This window comes from Apis laboriosa, unplaced genomic scaffold (assembly GCF_014066325.1).
Source record: "Apis laboriosa isolate Shangri-la unplaced genomic scaffold, ASM1406632v1 scaffold68_cov148, whole genome shotgun sequence".
NCBI classification, from domain to species: Eukaryota; Metazoa; Arthropoda; class Insecta; order Hymenoptera; family Apidae; genus Apis; species Apis laboriosa.
The window spans coordinates 2,098,987-2,117,803 of record NW_025224135.1 but is presented as its reverse complement, the minus strand read 5'-3'; the positions used below and the strand labels follow the sequence as shown (position 1 = coordinate 2,117,803).

Sequence of the window (18,817 nt, the reverse complement as noted above, 5' to 3'; positions counted from 1 at the left end):
TGCGATTCCCGAGAAGCGTGTAGCGGCGCTGCAGCTGCGCCGGATAGTTGGTAAGGCATGTGCGCCGAGTAACGGCTAATTGGCCACCTTTCCTCTCCGAGAGCGGAGAGGCCCGGTCTCTCTCGTGGCCCGACTCTCGTGCCAGTTTTGTTCGTTCTGTCGTGCGGTTTGTATCGAGAGAGTCGAGTGAGGATCCAGTATCACAGACCGAAGAACCATGGAGCGTTGTTCGCGCGCTTTGAAACGAGGACGTTTCCTTTGATACCCGCGTGACTGTCGCATCCTTTCTTCGCGTCGTTCGTATTTCATGATTCTTCGAAATCTACCACGTTGTGTTTTCGTGTGTCAAGATTCAAAGATTGTACAAATTCGTTAATCACAAAGAAAGTACGTTATTGTGACTTTTCTTGTTACAAAAGGATCGTTGCTTCTGTTTCGTAGGACGTGTACAAGACGCTTGAAGTTTGCGGTGAGTTTACATACTTTTTCTTTTTAAGTTGGATTTGCACGAGGGTTCGCGATTGGACGAGGGAGATACGATAGGAATGTTGGTATTGGAGGGACGAGTTTTAGAGGTTCTGTTGCGGTTCGATGACTTAAACTGGGAAGTGAATCGGAAGTAATTCGATGCTTTCGAAGTGAAATATATTTTAGGATGTTTTGTGAGTTCTTATTGACAGGGCTGTTTTTTATTAGATAGAAAATTGATACGAAATAAGTCAAAATATGGTTTTCGGATGGTATTCGGATTTGTCTTGAATGTATTGTTAAAATATTTTATTAGCGAATCGAATTTATTGATATAGAAAATATCGGCGATTTTGAATTTGGAAAACGGATTTTAGATTTTTCCATCTGATAATCCAAATATAAAAGAACAATATTTTCAAATAAGAAGAAAACTAACTTTGATTAATGTTGATTAAAGGTAATTTAATAAAGAAATTTATTTATATATTATTTATATATCACGTGAAAAAAAATTTTTTTATTTTTAAAATAAAATTGGGAAGAATTATATAAGTTTTATTCTAGAATAACTTTTTAATATAAGTTTTCAATAATATATTATTATAATGAAATTGTCATTAATGAAATTATAATAAATGATAAAAATTTATTCGAACTATTCCCAATTAATACATTTATAAAATCCGATGATAAACATAAAAATGAAAGGTGTCGAGCAAAAATTAAATACGAATCTGATAAAATGTTTCTCGTTTTCTTATTATTAATATTTGCTGACTTATTATTTTTTTGTTGCAATGAAATGCAGGAATCACGAGACTTTGATTTACGTAACTAAATCATTATTTTCTTGTATCGCATTTATAATTTTTCCGTTGTATCTATCCATTCCATTTTCATGATTTTTAGCTTGTTAGCTTATATATATATATAAATGAGCAATTCCTTTAAAAAAAATGCAATATATACATGCAAATAAATTTGACAAAAAAGAAAATTTTGTTTTTAATAAATATCGATATTATCGCGCAAAACAGGATAAATTATAACCTATTTCCAAGCTACTTTAAATTACTTTAGCCGTACAGTTTGCATACATAGTTATAATACTCTTTCGAAAGACGTAAAAACTTGCAATTAACGCGAATAAACCTATTAATTAAATTCGCCGTTTTGCATGCAGATTTCATTCAAGTTTCGATTCGTTTCGAACATTTAAGTGCTTATCTTTCCAAAAATGGCATTTTCATTTATCACGCTTGCAATTTATCGAAATGATTTACGATTGACGAGTTTTACTTTTTTCTCTGTCAAGTGTATCGAAGCTTAACAATGTCAATCGCTCCTTTCCAATCGACGATTCGCAATTTCACCTTTTCGATCGCTACTTGCGGTCATTGTATCGTCTTGTGCTCATGCCCGGATTAAACTAACCTCTTAAAACTTTTGGACACAATGTTCCTTCATTAAAAGATATTTTTCCGCTTTCTCTTTTACATTTTTCGACCTTCCATGAACAATTTAGATTTACTAGATCTGGGATTTTCTTTAAATGCTTTAGTCAAAAATTTTAGAATATTAAAATCTTTATTATAGGATTGTTTATCCAGTCAAATGTTCAAAATGCTCATCAATAAAAATCAAATTTTGAATTTCATATTCTTTCGATTCTTTCTTTCGTATATAAACGGAACAAATTATTTAGAGAAAATTAATTTCGAATATTATTTAGACTTAGATATCTTATTTAATAATTCAATGAATTAATAAATAGTTATATCCGATTTTTTTCTCTTCAAAATTTTCATCGCTTTGAATTCAAGCCCTCTTATATTAATTCTTCATTGCTCGTAAAAATTATCGTCCAATTTTTTTCTTCATCCCAGTGCAACACTATTCTGTCGCAAAGGTCTACGATCGGATCTATAAGAATGTAGTGGTTCTAACTAGCCCCACCGTTGATTAGATGTCGGACGAGGGAGAAATTCAGGCTTAATTGCCCGCGGAACAAGATTCTGAGCGCGCGTTAACGACGAGGTTAACGAGGAGCCGCCATAGTGGTTTTAGAAAAGTAACGAGACCTGAGCGAGCAACCGAGGCTTAATCGGGTGGATAATTTCGGGTTGCAAGCGGATTCAAGCGCGAGAACAGCTGACCCTTTGAGAAGAGAATTCCAAATTGCGGAAATATATAGGGTACATCCTTGAATATGAGATAATGAGAAAGAAACGTTGTATACATATTACGTTTTGTGCGATATGGTATATAGAGTGGGTTAAAAATTTTGGATGTAATAATAATTGAAAAGGAGAGTCTGTGTTAAAATTTAAATAAAAGAATTATACTTTGAGATTATTATTATTATTATTTTATATGATATGATATATAGGGTGAGCTATGAAAAATGTAGTATAATTGAAAAAGGAATTATTTTGCTTGTGTTAAGAACTAAAGAGATTATACTTTGTTATGAGATTATACGATGATATATGAGATGACATGTAGGGTGGATTGGAAATTTTGATATATAATAGTCGAAAAGAAGATTCTGTATTATAAATAAAGAAATTATATTTTCAGATTATTATTATAATATATTTAATTATATTATAATTAATGTATATATTTTATATGATACGATATATAGGGTGGGCTAAAAATTTTAGTGTATTTTTTTTTTTAAACAAAGAAATACAATTTATTGGAAGATTCTAGATTTATAATCCCAAAATACTGAAATATCTTTTTATATTCATATTTGTAATTCATCATTTTTAACTGAATAAACCTCGATCTAATTAATCAATTTTACAAAATATAATAAATTCCTCATTTTTTTTATATGTTTGTTCTCGACTATTGAATACACATTTTTGTTCTCCAAGTTTTGTTTTCCCTTCATTTTATCCTCTGAATTTATCAATGCACGAGAACACCTGTTCCATGTACCTCAAACGATGGTAAAAAATCGGGTAAAATTACAAACAATTGTACATCTTGCATCCGTCTCATTATACTCGTTACATTCTCAACAATCGTGCTGGCTTGTTTCACTTATCGCTACGAATGGTGAGCTCATAGGGCAGACAGATGTTATTACTGCACACGTTGTAATTAGACGTGTCCACCTTAACGTTTATCGCACGCGTAAAAACATTATTATTCCCGTTATAAGTCACTTTTTCAACACATAATTTTTCCATTCCAACATTCGAAGAGTTAAGAATCGCGCGAAGGAAGGAAAAAATTCGAAACTTGAATTAACTCTTAATGAAAGTGTTAGAAAATTCAATTTAAAAATTTAAAGAGATGCTTAAGGGGAAATAAATAATACAATGGAGCGTCGATTATCCTAATAAATTGTACTATATTGGGGGGTCTATTTGAATGAATTGGATAATGGATAAGGAAGAATTGTAGAAAATTTTTTCAACAATTTTTAAAATATGAATGTGTAATAAGAGAAATATATTTGCAAATTAATCTTTTGATTTAAATATTCATTCGTATAATCGTTTGAATAATTAAACTTTCGAATAAAACTTTATATAATTGGATAAGCTATATTTAGATAATTGATGATTGAATAATCCATATTTGGATATTGATGTTTAAACTAATTTAAACGTTTAATTTAAATGTTTGGATAATTGATATTTATGTAATTCACATTTGAATAATATTTGGATAATTGACATTTAAGTAATCCACGTTTGGATAATTCATATTTAATAATTATTTGAATAATTTATATTTGATAATTTATATTTGGATAAATAACGTTTAGATAATTGCACATTTGCATAATTGTTATTTAGGTAATTTACATTTAAATAATCAATGTTCACCAATTTGAATGTTTGGATAATTCATATTTGGATAATGGACAATTTAATCAATGTTTAGTGATTTATGTTTGGATAATGGACATTTAAATAATTTTACTAAAATTGAAGATTAGATGAAGATTAGATTATGATAGATAACTAAAATTGAATAATTGGTATTTATATAATCTATATTTGGATAATATTTGAATAATTGACATTTAAGTAATCCAAGTTTGGATAATTCATATTTAATAATCCACATTTGAACAATTTATATTTGGTAATTTACATTTGGATAAATAATGTTTAGATAATTTACACTTGGGTAATCAATGTTCACCAAGTTGAATGTTTGGATAATTGCACATTTGGATAATCGATATTTAGTAATCCATATTTGAATGATTGACGTTTAAGGAATCTTATTTGGATAATATTTAATATTTAGTAATCAGTATTTGAATGATCAATATTTGGATAATAAACATTGTACTGTATATATAATGTAAAGATATAGATAGGTACAAAAAATGATAAATTTGTCAGGCATCATTTGTCACATCATTGTTCCATTTAAATTGAACCAACTACATTATCATTGCACTGATTCTTCTATTTGATGTTATTAACCGCCTACAGCCGCGTCATCATTGATAGTATCATTATTCTTGGTGTTTAGAAAGTGGAGGATCAATTATCTGAAATAATAATCTTAGAGATTTAGACATTTATATTATTGTAAAATATTTTCCTTGTATATATTTATTTTCCAAGAAAATAAAATAAATATTGTCGATGAATATTCAACGAATATTTCTATATTATTATTATTATTATTATTATTATTAAATGTATATGTTGAAAAATCTATGAAATTATCCACAGTGAAAAAAATTCTTCTAAGCAAAATAATCATTCAATTTCATCTTCTTTATGTAATTTTCGTTTTTGCATTACGAAAGTGTGAAAAATTTGAATTGTAGCTTTCGTTTATTGCTTGGTATAGCAATAAGTTTTGTAAATAAAAATGGATAAAACAAAAAAAAAAAAACTCGTAATATACACATACTATTCTTGAGAATAGTATAAATTAATAGCATAAATTATATTTAGAGACTTTAAAACATGCTTGAATCGTCGTCAAATATTGACAGTATAATAATGGCTAATTTCATTTTCTTCATAGATTCTTGAACCATTCAAACCTCCAAGAAAAAGTCATCCGTTTCCTTTTTACGATTAATATTAAATTTTATTTTATTTTAATTTCAAATTTCATTAAATTCAATGAAAAATTTAATATCCAAAATTTTCCATATTATTCCAACTTTTAATTATAATAATTTTCAAATCGAATAACAACTCATGTTTAAAACTCTCTTTAAAAAAAAAATAAATTAAAAAAAAAGAAAGATAAATATCTTTCTATCCTATACCGATATAAAGTTTAAATCCCCACCATAAAAAATTCCACTAAAAGCAATATTCGACCGCGAAATGAATCGTAGGCATTTTTCAATTCGAAACGAATCCCTTCATTTCCCTTTCGAATCTGTTCCAGATCCCCCCGAGTCGGAGGGCCCCTCTCGCAGTCGTTAGCGATGATTCCGCCAACGATGCACGGTCATGAATTCAATCAACCCCTGTCGAGGGTGGTTATGGTCCGTAAAACGGATCAAAGGACCTTCAGTAAGGGTAGGAGGGGCGGGGAGCCTCTGCTGGAAACGGTTACCAGGGAGACCGTCGAACTTTTCAACGGGGGTCGCGCCGAGAGGAAATATACGTCCGAGACGAGAGACATCGTCACGCCCAAATCGAACAGGTATGTCTATTTGTGTGTATGTATGTTCGTCATTTTCTCTTGATTGAAAGGGAAAAACATGGAGAAAGGAAAACTTTCTGAAAATGCAAATGAAGTGGTTCGTTCGACATGTATATATAAAGAAAAGACGTTTTGTTTTTTTACGATGTTCACTTAACTGGTAAAGGTTAAGAAAACTTGTCGGTTTTGTTATTAAATTTATCGATAGTGGTTAGGCATGTTTCCATGTAAATAGTTTACTTTATCGGTAACAATGAACGCGAGAATTCTTCATGATCGGTAACAGAATAGAAAATGTGAGAATTTTCGTTATTCGTAACATATCGAATATGTTAACATATTCGAGACTATGCCAAAAATCGAAGAAAATCAATATCTCGCTCGTGGATATTAATTTTCGATGAGTAGAAGAAATAATCGTAAAACAATTAAAAATGCAACGAAATCTAAAATTTTGTATGTGTACAGAATATAACATTTAATATTGTTAACATTTTATATTGAACGCAAAAAATAAACTGAATATACGGAAAATTTTTGTTTATTTTTCACTTTTTTTAAAAAAATTTATGATAAGCGTCAACTGTCATAAAATAGGAAATTTTCATGACTCATGGCATATATTGTAGTCTCGAATGTGTTAAACGACTGATTATTTAATTTATAGTTCATAAACAATCCACAATAATTTATAAATTTTAAGAATTTAAGGGAAAAGGCTAATTTTTTTTATATATTATTTTTAAATAAAATTTTTAGATTTAAAAAACCATAAAATCAAAACTATAAATATTACCGTTTATAATACTAATATATAACTATACAATACTAATTTATAACTTTACAATACTAATATATAACTATAAATATTAATTGTTTAACCAAGAAATATTGCAAAAATGTAATATTGCTATTTAAGTGTAAAGAAAAAACTATAATAATGCTCACTTAAATGTTCGAATATGGACTTAAGAGGGGAGAAATGATTTCTGCGAACTCAATCGAAAAAAGAAATGAATATGAGTGAGATATCGATACTCGATAAACTCGAGACTCAAACCGCAAAGCATCAAATGTTTAGTTCGACACGCTCGAAGACGATTGCAAGCATTCTAAGAATTGGTATGGAGTTTAAATGAGCAAAAATGCTGATTAAATGGACAATACTATAATCGTTTGCGAATTTATTTATATTTATTTTTTATCTTTTGACATATAAATTAGAATTAAAAATAACATAAAGAGATAAGATAAGATAAGAGATAAGATAGATCATTCATCAAAAAGCAATATAAGGATAATTGCATAAATAAAGATAAAAAATATATGAAAAGAATTTATAAATGATTAAGTTTATTTTTTCACTTTTGTGAGCATCTTGTTTGGTATAAATTTGAAGAGATATATTAATATAAGTGAGCTATTAGATGGTTCTTGAAAATACAATGTTGAACATACCACTTGATTTGGGTAAGAGTTTGGAATATGTAATTGATGGTTATTGATGATTTTATTTTTTTCTCCTGATTTGTTTCGTTTTTGTTGTTTTTTGTAAAAAGTTTGGAGAATTTTTGGATGTACAGTCGAATTTGTGTAACTTGAAGAATTTTATAAAACTGGAATTTTATTTATTACATGTTCTTCTGCATTGTGAAAACTTTTATATATAATTTTTAATCTTGAAATAAATTATTAATTTAATTTTAATTATTTATATTTATATTTGAATTTAATATAATCAAAGTCTTCTATTAATCTCTTTTATATGACATTTAAAAATCAAAATTCATCTAGAAATAAAACTCTTGATATATATATGCTAGAATTTGAAATATGTATTATAATCTTTCTTTGAAATTTGAGTTTGACTGTACATTATTCTAAACAAATAGAGGATTCTACTAAATGAATTCTCTTAAATAAATTGTTTTTAAATTTGTTTTTAAGTTAACAAATTTTGTTATTAGCATGTGTAATTTGGAATGGGAAATAATTATTGAATGTCGTAAAACATTATTCATTAAAAATTACTCAGATACAAAAATTTCTCTAATATATAATATCATTCATTGAATTTATATCAGTTAATAACAAAATACATACATATATATAAAATTTGTTATACATATATATAAAATTCATAATATAAAATTCGTTCAAAAAATACGATTCCATAATTTTGAATCCAATTTGTGATAATTAATACATATACACTATTCATAACAAAATTTGTCCATAATCATAAAAATTACACGTAAACGTATCTTTTTATTTATTCATTTAGAAGATCAAACTTTACTCATCCCTTGGTTATATTTGCAATTTTCTTACACATACCAGTTTAGATAGTTACATATCAGTGCAAGATGTCCCAAGAGGAAACTTCAAGATATTATTTTACTAAGGATCAAATAAGGGATGGAGTAGATGTTTACTTAGGATATGTTGATTTTGAGCTATATCTGCAATGGAAGACATATGAGCAAATATTTTCACACTATTTCCATTTTTATTTATGGGAATTTTATTATTTGTTATTTTTCTTGAAAATAATTTTTATTCTTTTTTTAAAAAGAATTTCTTTTTTAAAAGAAATTTTATCTTGCATCCTGTTAAATCTTATGGAAGTTTTATTGTCGAGTTAAGAGTCTTGAGAGTCTTGTTGAAAACAACTTTTTCAATTAAGAATAATCGATGGCTCAATCGAGATCGACTGACCTTTGGTTTTATGTTTAATTTATGCGACCTTTCTTTTTTTTTTTTTTTTTTTTTTACGTAACAGTATAATTTCATAAGATCGATGGTTTTATTAGTTTGTTTACTGTGTATGGTCTTTTTTTTTATTACGTGTCTAACGATTACATTTTCCACATCATTTTTTTAAGTGAAAGTATGTCACTGTTTCCTTATTAAATTATCAATAAATAATTTTTAATTTTTTTTTTTTATAATTTATTAGAAGCTTTAACTGCTTTCCAAAAATTAAAAAATTTGACTTAAAAATCTCATTTTTTCAATTTTATTTTGATTATCCATTTGATCTTTTGATATTAATCTGAATTATATTTATTAATAATTAATATTTTCACTTGGGACATCTCGAACAATAGAGTAGATTTAATACAGGGTGTTTCAAATATGATCTTTACTGATTTTAATAAAATTAGAATGATGGTTCTATATCTGATAAATGCAATCATAATTTTCCAATTTTTCAAATTTTTAATTTTGTTGCACATTGAAAGATTGATAACATAAATATGATTGATAACATAAATTCAGAATCATAAATGACTGCAAAATATCAGCTTTAATGATTTATTCTTTTGAAAAAAATTGCAACTAGAAATAAATAAATTAGGTTATAAATTAGGATAGGTGGAATAGATTAATTTCAAGATTAAGATATTCTTTTTTTTTTTTTAGTGAACATTTTATTTACCAGTTTGAAATTTGAAAAATCTGCAAATCTAAAAAAAAGTTTTATCATTTTTTGTCATCCTAGAATAATTTTAATTTTACTCAAATAGATAAAAGACACATGAAATACTCAAATATTATCATATATTTTAGAAAATAATATAATAGACAATATATTATATTAAGTAATATATTAATTATAAAATAGTCAGCATAGAACAAAAATAGGTAAGCAAAATAATCATAGAATTATAATAAAAGAAGAAAATTATAATAAAAGAATAAAAATAGAAGTATATAATAATATATTTTGAAAAATATAGTACATCTTAAAAAATAAAAAAATAAATATATACAAACATAAAAATCTAAATATATATAATTTAAATAGAATATCTTAATTAATTGAAATCATTAAATTAGTGAGAATTACATTTTACTAAAATTATATCCACGCTCATTAGAGATATTTACAATACTGATATAGAATCATAGCTCTATAAAATTTCATTGAAATCGTCTTGGGTCACGTGCGAAGTCATTCCTGTATAAGTCAAAGGATATTCGGCTTGTGTACATCGTAAATCGTTACCCCTCCTTGTAGTATGCCCTCGCTCAACCTTAACGGAACGAAAAAGAAGGTGGTCGGCTTTGTCGACCAGCTGTCGCCTGAAAGGTATTCACCCATGGTGTACGGCAAAGCCAAACGATTCTAACGAAGCCGGCGTGAACGAGCAGTGCTTGGCCAATTCGACGGTGTAAGGGAAAAGAAAGAAAAAAACATCTTTCGTTTGTACGTCGCGCTTTCCAGGGCTTCGTTAGGGTCGGTGAATGGCCTTAGTTTTAATAATAATGACGTAGGCGACCAACACGAAGCTGAGAGAAAGTTCATTTGTCGCGAAGGAATTAAAAAGTAACGAGAATTTCAAAAGCGAATCTTTTTTATCGACTGAGAAAGAAAAGTGAAAGGCTGCATGAACTTGACCTTGGAGCAGTGGAGCGTTCTTTTCGAAGTATGAAAGTAATTAAGATCGAATAGAGAAACATTGGATGAAAAATATTAAGAATTGAACTTCAGAATCGTATAATCTTGCAATATATAAATAGTGAAATTATTAATTCCATCATAACTTTCCAATTTTTTCAGATTTTTCTTATAATTAAACGAATCTGTTTAATGGATAAGAAACGAAATTATAAGATATACGTAAATTTCACGACGAGCAATGCTATCTGTCGATTTCCAATTATCTTTCAAATGACTAACAAAACAATTCTATTCTTCGAATTACGATATTAACTCGATCGAAAAAAAAATCTAAGAACTTTCTATAAAGATAGAAAGGCAATTGAAACCGATATTATCATTGAATACTAACACTTCGTTCCTTCGTCCATATATTCCAAATTCGAAAAAAAAATTCTTTTCGATGATTTTACTTATCCAAAAATAACGGAAATTTAAGTATTCGTTTCTTAAAACAAGAACATCTGCTTCAAAAGCAAATTCCCCTGCAAAACTGCTCCTGTCCAATTTTCCAAATTTATATTCTCCAAGAACAATGCCCTCTTCACTGCGTTTGTCGTTCCCTCTCGAACGTTCAAGGGTTAATAAATCGTAGTTGAGAGAAGAAAAAGAGATGGCGCAATCTTTCTTCTGACCGTGGCCGTGGTCTCGAGGCGACACCTCGGGAAGAAGGAAGTAAAAGCTCGCGAGGGACGGAGCGTGTGGAAGAAGTTTGCGCGTAATTCTTCGTTCTCGTGTGTCCCACGCTGCTTTCTCTCGGCTTCTTGTATCGTTACTTCACCGGCTGAACGCTGATACTGTAAATACGCTGAGCTGTTGCGCGACAAAAGGAGCAACGTCGGGGCATTGAAAATGTCGGTCCATACAGATCTCGACGTTTTCAATGGAGCGGTTATTCACTGTCGCGCCGCTTTGAATCGTCTCCGTGGTTTAATTGAATTTGGCGTGTTGCGTTTAATGCGTACATCCGCGGAGATGTTAAAAAATTTTGCGTTTCAGGAAGCTTTGATCGAGTTTTATTCATTTTTTTTCCTTTTTTTACTTTTTTTTTTTTTTTATTTCAATATTGATTCAATAGAGTATTACCAAATTGAATATTTTCAATGGAGCGATTATTCACTGCCGTGCCGCTTTGAGTTAGTTAATTAAGTTTGGCGTGTTGCATTCAATATGTATATCCGCGGAGCTGTTAAGAAATTTTGTTTCGGAAAGTTGCTTTGGTTGAATTTTATTTTTTATTTTAATATTAATATTTGAAATATTATTTCACACTATTAAATTTTAATTAATTTAAATGTAAAATTTATTAAAATAATTGTAATAATGATTTTATATTTTATTTTATTACTTTTTTAATCGAATAACGACTTTTAATTTACGGACGAGAAAAATAAAAAAGATAGAATAATATTTATTGATTCTTCATGAACAATGTATAATTATTCATATAAATAAAAATAATTTTCAATCGTTATTCTTGCTGTGTCATTCATTTTGTATTCATAACGAAGTCATTCATTAATTAGCAAGTAATGGTTCGAAATAAATTATAAATTAAAATTAAAATTTTAATTTTCGACGAAATTTTTTTCTTTTAAAAAAAAAAAAGGAAAAAACATTTTAAATTTCTTAATACATATTTCAAAAATTTCATAAAGTTCCATATTTCACTTTCATATTTCGAATCTAATAATCAATTTTTCGATTTATCTCGACAAATGCGTTCGAATAATTAATCATCAATATCGAGCAATCATTCAAATCAAAAAAAGAATCCTCAGTGTCCTGCTAGTATCACGGTATTCAGCTTAGGTGGAATACATTCTGGAAATAGATTCAGAGGCACTTATGCAATTTCACAAACTTCACATTTAAAGACGATTCCCTTTTTCGATCATTTCGATTCGCATGCAAAAGATTTTTCTTTTTTTTCTAAACACACGCACAAATACATAAACACGCATGAATAGAGAAGGATTATCGATACACGCTTTTTTCCAGCTTTCAGCTTTCGAGATACAAAAAGCTTCCATCTATGAATTTATTATATTTGTGATTATTGATCATCTTATTGATAATTTTTGATATATTGATGAGCGAAGCAATTTTTTTTTTTTTTATTAAAAATTATCAGTAAAAATGTTATTTGTAATATAAGTTAGAAAAGTTAAAAAATTTTATTGTAAAATTCTATTGTAATTTATTTAAATCGGTATTATTGATATCTTAACGATATTTTGAAAAAAAAGTTAAATATTTTGAAATATCATTTGTTTCATCACATCTATAAATAATCATTAACAATAGATTTGAATAAGAAAAAATAATTTCATCTATTATCAATGTTTATCGATAACGATATCGATAGTCAGAATTCGAAGTTCTTGTCGAGACTTGAACATCGTTCAACACTTGTTTAATTTCGTTTGATTCAACAGGACGATGAGCGAGAAACAAGGCTGAAGAGAAACGGATGCTAATTTAACACGTTTCTCTGCCGTTCATGTTTTGCTTGTGTTTCTTATGGAGCTGTTAAAGTCGAGAACTTTTGCTTGGGTTGGGTGTATTTGAAGAAATAATTCGAGGGAATGAATTGGCGAATTTTATAAATTGCTTGATACTCATTTCTTTTTTTTTATTTTGATTTATATGTAACAAAATCGTTCTCTCGATCGTATAAAAATAATATTTTTTGTGGCCAAGTATAGAAATATCCAAGATAATTGTCGAAAGTTTAACGTAGCAATATAATTGACATGTGATGATATACGTAATAAATACTGTACTGTACGTAATAAATATTTTTAATTGCCTAGTTATGAAGATAAATAAATAATCGAATTAATAATCAAAGTTAAGAATAGATAATAAGAATAATGAATATGTTAAAGAAAAGGTAAAAACAGTAAAAAAATATGAAAAGAATAATGTGTATAGATATTTCAATAACCATATAATATATATTTTTAATACAATACAATTTCTATTCAATTCACCAAATATTCTTTTTTAAAAACAAATTTAAATCGATTCGATTAGAAAAAATTGAAAATTGAGCGAGTATCTGATAAATAACAAAACAGAGATAAATGTGACAAAATGAAAAGTTTGTCGAACATCTGGTGTATCTATATGAATTTGTGATTCGTTTAATGATGATATTCCAACGAATCCTCGAAAGACATATCGCGCACATATTGCAGGAACTGTGGACGCTTTAAGAAAAACATACAAGGCCATTCTGCACATGGCGATTGCTTGAAACAGCAAAGTATTAAAGAGATTAAATTTTTTTTCACCCATAATCGTTCAAGTTCAACTAATTAAGTGACTTGATATATTACTTTAGAAAATAATTCGATTATTTTGGAAAAATGTTTACGAGTTTGCAAAATAATATTTTAAAAATGGAATACAATTAATCGATAAAATAGTTATATTTATAAATCTAAATAAATCAAATGCTAAATTGTTCCAAATTGTATCTTTGAAAAGAATAATTCTCCAAATATACCCAATCAAGTCCGCTTTCAATGCACAACTAATTTGTATACTGCTGTGAATACAAACAGTTCAATCACGCTGCTTTCCAATTGAATCCATAGGGATTTCGGTTAAATCGGTGCTAAGTCACCAGGTGGCAGTAATGTTGGGCAATAGTTCGTTATTCGAATCAATTTCTTTTCATCGTTGCTATATTCACTTATTTATTTGGAAAAGAGGAAGAGAAAAATTTAATCATAAGAATAATTAAATTACTAAAACATTTGGCTAAATTTATCTAACGCGAAATAAGTGTTGACATAAATTAATTATTGTAAATAACTGTATCCCAATACTACGCTGCAACTTAACCGTGCAACTATAGATCTTTTGTTTACGAAGAAAAATAGAAGTCGCTTATATCGAACTCGTGCACAGCCTATTACGAGTGTCACTGTTTGAAAGACTCATTGTGACATGTGATAATCGATTTTCTGAATTTGCAGGTCGAGGACGGATTCCGTGAGATCCAAGTCCCCTTTGACAGCGTCGCCGGCATCTCCAGGGCCGTTGTCGAATTCCTTGCACGGCAGTTTTCACGGAAGTTTAGGAAGCGATGGCATGTCTTGCAGCAGTGCCAGATCATCCTCGGCGTCTCCTGATTCTGCAAGATACACATCCACACCGGTAATATAATATTTATTATAAAAATATAATAATAATATAAAAATAATATAAAAAAATATATTATTATTATCTTATTTTTATGTTTGTAATTGTGTCTGTAATTGTTTATATATGTTTTTTTTTGTTAACAAATTATATTATTATATTAACAATAGTTTCTTTTTATTGTTATTATTGTTATTAAAAATAACATGAAAAGATATGACAGTTCATACAAACAGATTATTCATATAATATAAATTACCTAATTTAATTTTTGATTCAATTATTAAGATTAATTCATATTGAATTATGAAAAATTATTACAAAATATTTTCATAAAACATTCTCAAAAGAAAATTATTTTGGAAATGATTTTGCAAGCAATTATTATTACTCTTTATTATTAAATTCCATTTTAAGTTCATTTTTTCAATTATATATATTAAAATTTAATTTTACATAAACATTCTCACTACTTACCATTATCATCATACGCATAAACGCACGCGTGTGTACATAAACCGAAACGAAAAGGAATAAATGAACATGGACAAGTTTCGTAACCGGTTACCGTTTCAAGGGTTAAACGGGCGAAGTAAATCATCGTCACGCGTTCACACGACCACGTGAACGTGCAGACGAGCGATATCGAAGTACATTGGCATCTGTCGATGACTCAGGATCGTTCCCTTTTCGAGAGACGCGTCTAGTGAACGGTTGTCGCGCATAACGCCTCGGGAAATCGTTATTCTTGCTAACGATGACTAATCGAGAATCGAGTTCGAGTATTCCTTCGATCTTTCCGTGCCACGCTTTTGCGCTTTGTATTACTCTGTCGGTATATAGTTCTATCTTCTATTTATTACCCTTCGGTCGTGAATATTTGACGACTGTACGTGTACAGATCGAAGAGAAAGGAGTATAAATAGGAAATTGGCAGGTCGAGAGTTTTCTCGAGGCTCGTTTAGGAAAGACTGTATAAAACTTGGTTCGAATCGAGGTTTCTCGTTTTCCGATGACTGGTCATGTTGGACGAGGAAAGTGGAAAATGAACTTGTTTAGACTCAGTTTTCGATTCAAGTTTTTTTAAATACTTAGAGATCGAAATTTGAAGTAAAAAATTTTCTATCATAATAATGGTTATTTCTAACTTTTTCATAATAAAAAGAAAAAATTAATTAAAATAATTTTTTCATATTGAGGTTATGCAAATCTATATAAGATAGTATAAGATAGATTCCATTATTTATTTGATAGATAAATATTGATTATTAAGTATTATAAACTGTTCAGATTCTTTTTATATTCACACTTCGAGTGTTGTAAATTGCATGCATAAGAGTCACTTGAAATTGATACGTCGATTTATTTTAGCATTGCTGTGTCTGTAAAAATATGGATATAATAGATTATGTAATTTTGAAGATTTTTTTTGATAAGATAAATGTACTTTATTTTATATTAACATTCTAACGGGAAGAATAAAATAAAGAATTTTTTTTTATAATCTTTCATTGTATTTTTATTAATTACTGGTATTTTTGAACAATCTTATTTATTAAGTGTACAACCAAGTATCGCTTGACATTTGCACGGAAATTAAAAATACGCGACGACCGGTCGATATTGCCTTTCAAAAATACATCCGTGAAGTTGGCGCTTCTTTCAAGTATCGACCGATAAAATTAATTGAATATGTCATTAACCATCACATAAAATTTTTCCATTTCATTGATTTAATGTGAAAAATTATACGTATTTATAATCTATTACTCGTCCTTTTATATCAGTTGTGAAGAAGTCTAAGTTAAAAGAGAAACGCATGACTGAAAACTACCGATAGAGAATATGGCGATTTCACGATAACTTGCTTCCTAATTGTCGTGCTGAAAATGAATTATATTACAGTGTGTGAGCAGGATGGGAAACATTGGGTAAACTTCGTCTTGAGACACCGAAAATTATTTACTTTTTTCCAAGTTATTTTAAGTCATTAAATTTCAAATATATAAATATATATTTATATATATATTTTATCTTTATAAAATCTTTATAAAATTTTTTCAAACATAAATGTTCATAAACATAATATTGATTTAGATTTGATCATTGATATCGAAGATTTAATAAAATTTGGAATAATTTTCAAACATTATAAATTTAATGAATCTTATCAATTCATCTTATTAGATTTATTAATATTAAATTGAGGTTAAAAAATGATATTTTGGAATCTATTCGAATATTCATTATTGAAGGAAAAAAGAAAAAAAAAAGATTTCTATATTTTGGTATCCCAAAGCGAAGAGCAACCATAATTTCTGCTATTCAGTACATTCTTCCCATTGGTTATTCCACATCTAGGTTATTCAAGACGTCGCCGTCTTTATTATCGGGTGCACTCGCGCGATCGCGTGATTTCGCTTTGACCGTGACTTGCACGCGTATGTTATCTACAATGTGTGACGAGAAATATTAATAAAGTTGGAATATTGGATATCTCGAAATTCTTTAAAACTTTAATTTTCTCAAATTTTCAAATTTTCCAATTTCGAAATTTTTATATTTTAACTCGATTTTTTTTGTAATTTGAAATGTGATGCAATAATTTACGAATTTATAAAGTTTAAAGAATTTAGAATTTATTATGATTTTAAAATTTTCATAATTTTGATATACTTTTTTTCTAAATATTATTGAATCAAAATTGTTATTTAAAAATATTTTATGTACACCCTATATATTAAATGTTAAACCTTAAATATTATATGTACACCCTATATATTACGACCACGATAAAGTCAAGCTTGATTGTTTTTCCTTAATTGTAATAGGCATCATTTCAGCAAATTATAGCATAGAAAGCATTATTTTAAGATGATTTAAGAGAAAGGACGAGCAATTTTGAAAAAGAGTATTAGTTGGATTTATAAGTAATTCTTACATTATAGTTATTTTATGCTATTAAATGTTCGTCATACACAAATTTCACGTATCATACAACATATTCTCTCTATGTGTTATAGATAACAAAAACTGACACACGTAAACCATCTGTGCGCAGATTGGGTCCTCCTAAGGAATTTATCAACATTTGCCTTGAAACGCACAATTTTTATCGCGCGAGGCATGGAGTGCCACCTCTTCGTCTCAACAAGCAGGTTACTTCCTTTTAATGATAATATTAAATAAACTTAACCAATATATATATTTAACTGAATAAATGAAATATCGTTTAATGAAATGTGAGATTAAAAATTCATGTAAATTCATTATTAATTTTATTAAATTAAAAATTAAAATGATATAAAATGATATAAAATACATTAAAAAAATGAATATACTAATTCTTCGTTTTCAGTTATGTAAAACGAGTCAGGATTGGGCTAATATACTGGCAACTAGAGGTAGATTAGAGCATAGGGCAAATACAGATTACGGTGAAAATTTGTATTGTATGTGGAGTTCTAATCCGAAGACTATTGTACACGGTGATGAGCCTGTAAACGAATGGTAAGTAATTAAAATTTTTTTTTTTTAATTCAAAATGCACAAATAATTTGTAATTTATAAATTATTTATTTTAAACGTATATTATCTATCCTATTTTATTATATATTTCTATAGGTATGCCGAAGAAGGGCAACATCAATACGGAAAAGAACCAACCACTCTAAAAACTGGCCATTTTACTCAAGTTGTATGGAAAGACAGTACCGAGTTGGGTGTTGGAATGGCCAGAAATCGAAATGGTGAAGTATACGTCGTCTGTAATTATAATCCGGCTGGAAATTTCCTGGGCAGTTTCACGGAGAACGTTCTACCTCTCGGTGTGAAACCTATAAAAAAAACTTTGCTAGAAACTCTGCCATATTACACATTAGACGAACAAGCATGGCAACAAGAGGCTTTAATCGTTCACAATGAATATAGGAGAAAACATCGTGTTTCAGATTTGAGGTTAAGCATAGAATTAACATCTGCTGCTAAGGTATATTTTTCATATAATAATTATAATAATCATTTATTTCTATTTCAAAAAAAATCTATTTCACTTTCTAAATATCTTCACCAATCTTTATCAAAGAATTAGCA

At 28.4% G+C, this 18,817-nt stretch overlaps 1 protein-coding gene across 7 annotated transcripts in view; it reads left to right on the top strand.

Annotated features, from left to right (window-relative positions):
- The window catches only part of LOC122718806, a 69,839-nt gene that overhangs the window by 49,256 nt on the left and 1,766 nt on the right, over window positions 1-18,817 (top strand). For 6 of the 7 annotated variants that reach the window (XM_043944145.1, XM_043944148.1, XM_043944146.1 and 3 more), the window contains 5 exons: window positions 5,863-6,123; window positions 14,560-14,740; window positions 17,749-17,883; window positions 18,084-18,235; window positions 18,350-18,713. In XM_043944145.1, coding sequence (XP_043800080.1) covers window positions 5,863-6,123; window positions 14,560-14,740; window positions 17,749-17,883; window positions 18,084-18,235; window positions 18,350-18,713 — 1,093 coding nt within the window. Of the gene's footprint in view, window positions 1-139; window positions 470-5,862; window positions 6,124-14,559; window positions 14,741-17,748; window positions 17,884-18,083; window positions 18,236-18,349; window positions 18,714-18,817 lie in introns of those variants that run through there. The other variant, XM_043944150.1, reaches the window with a different exon arrangement.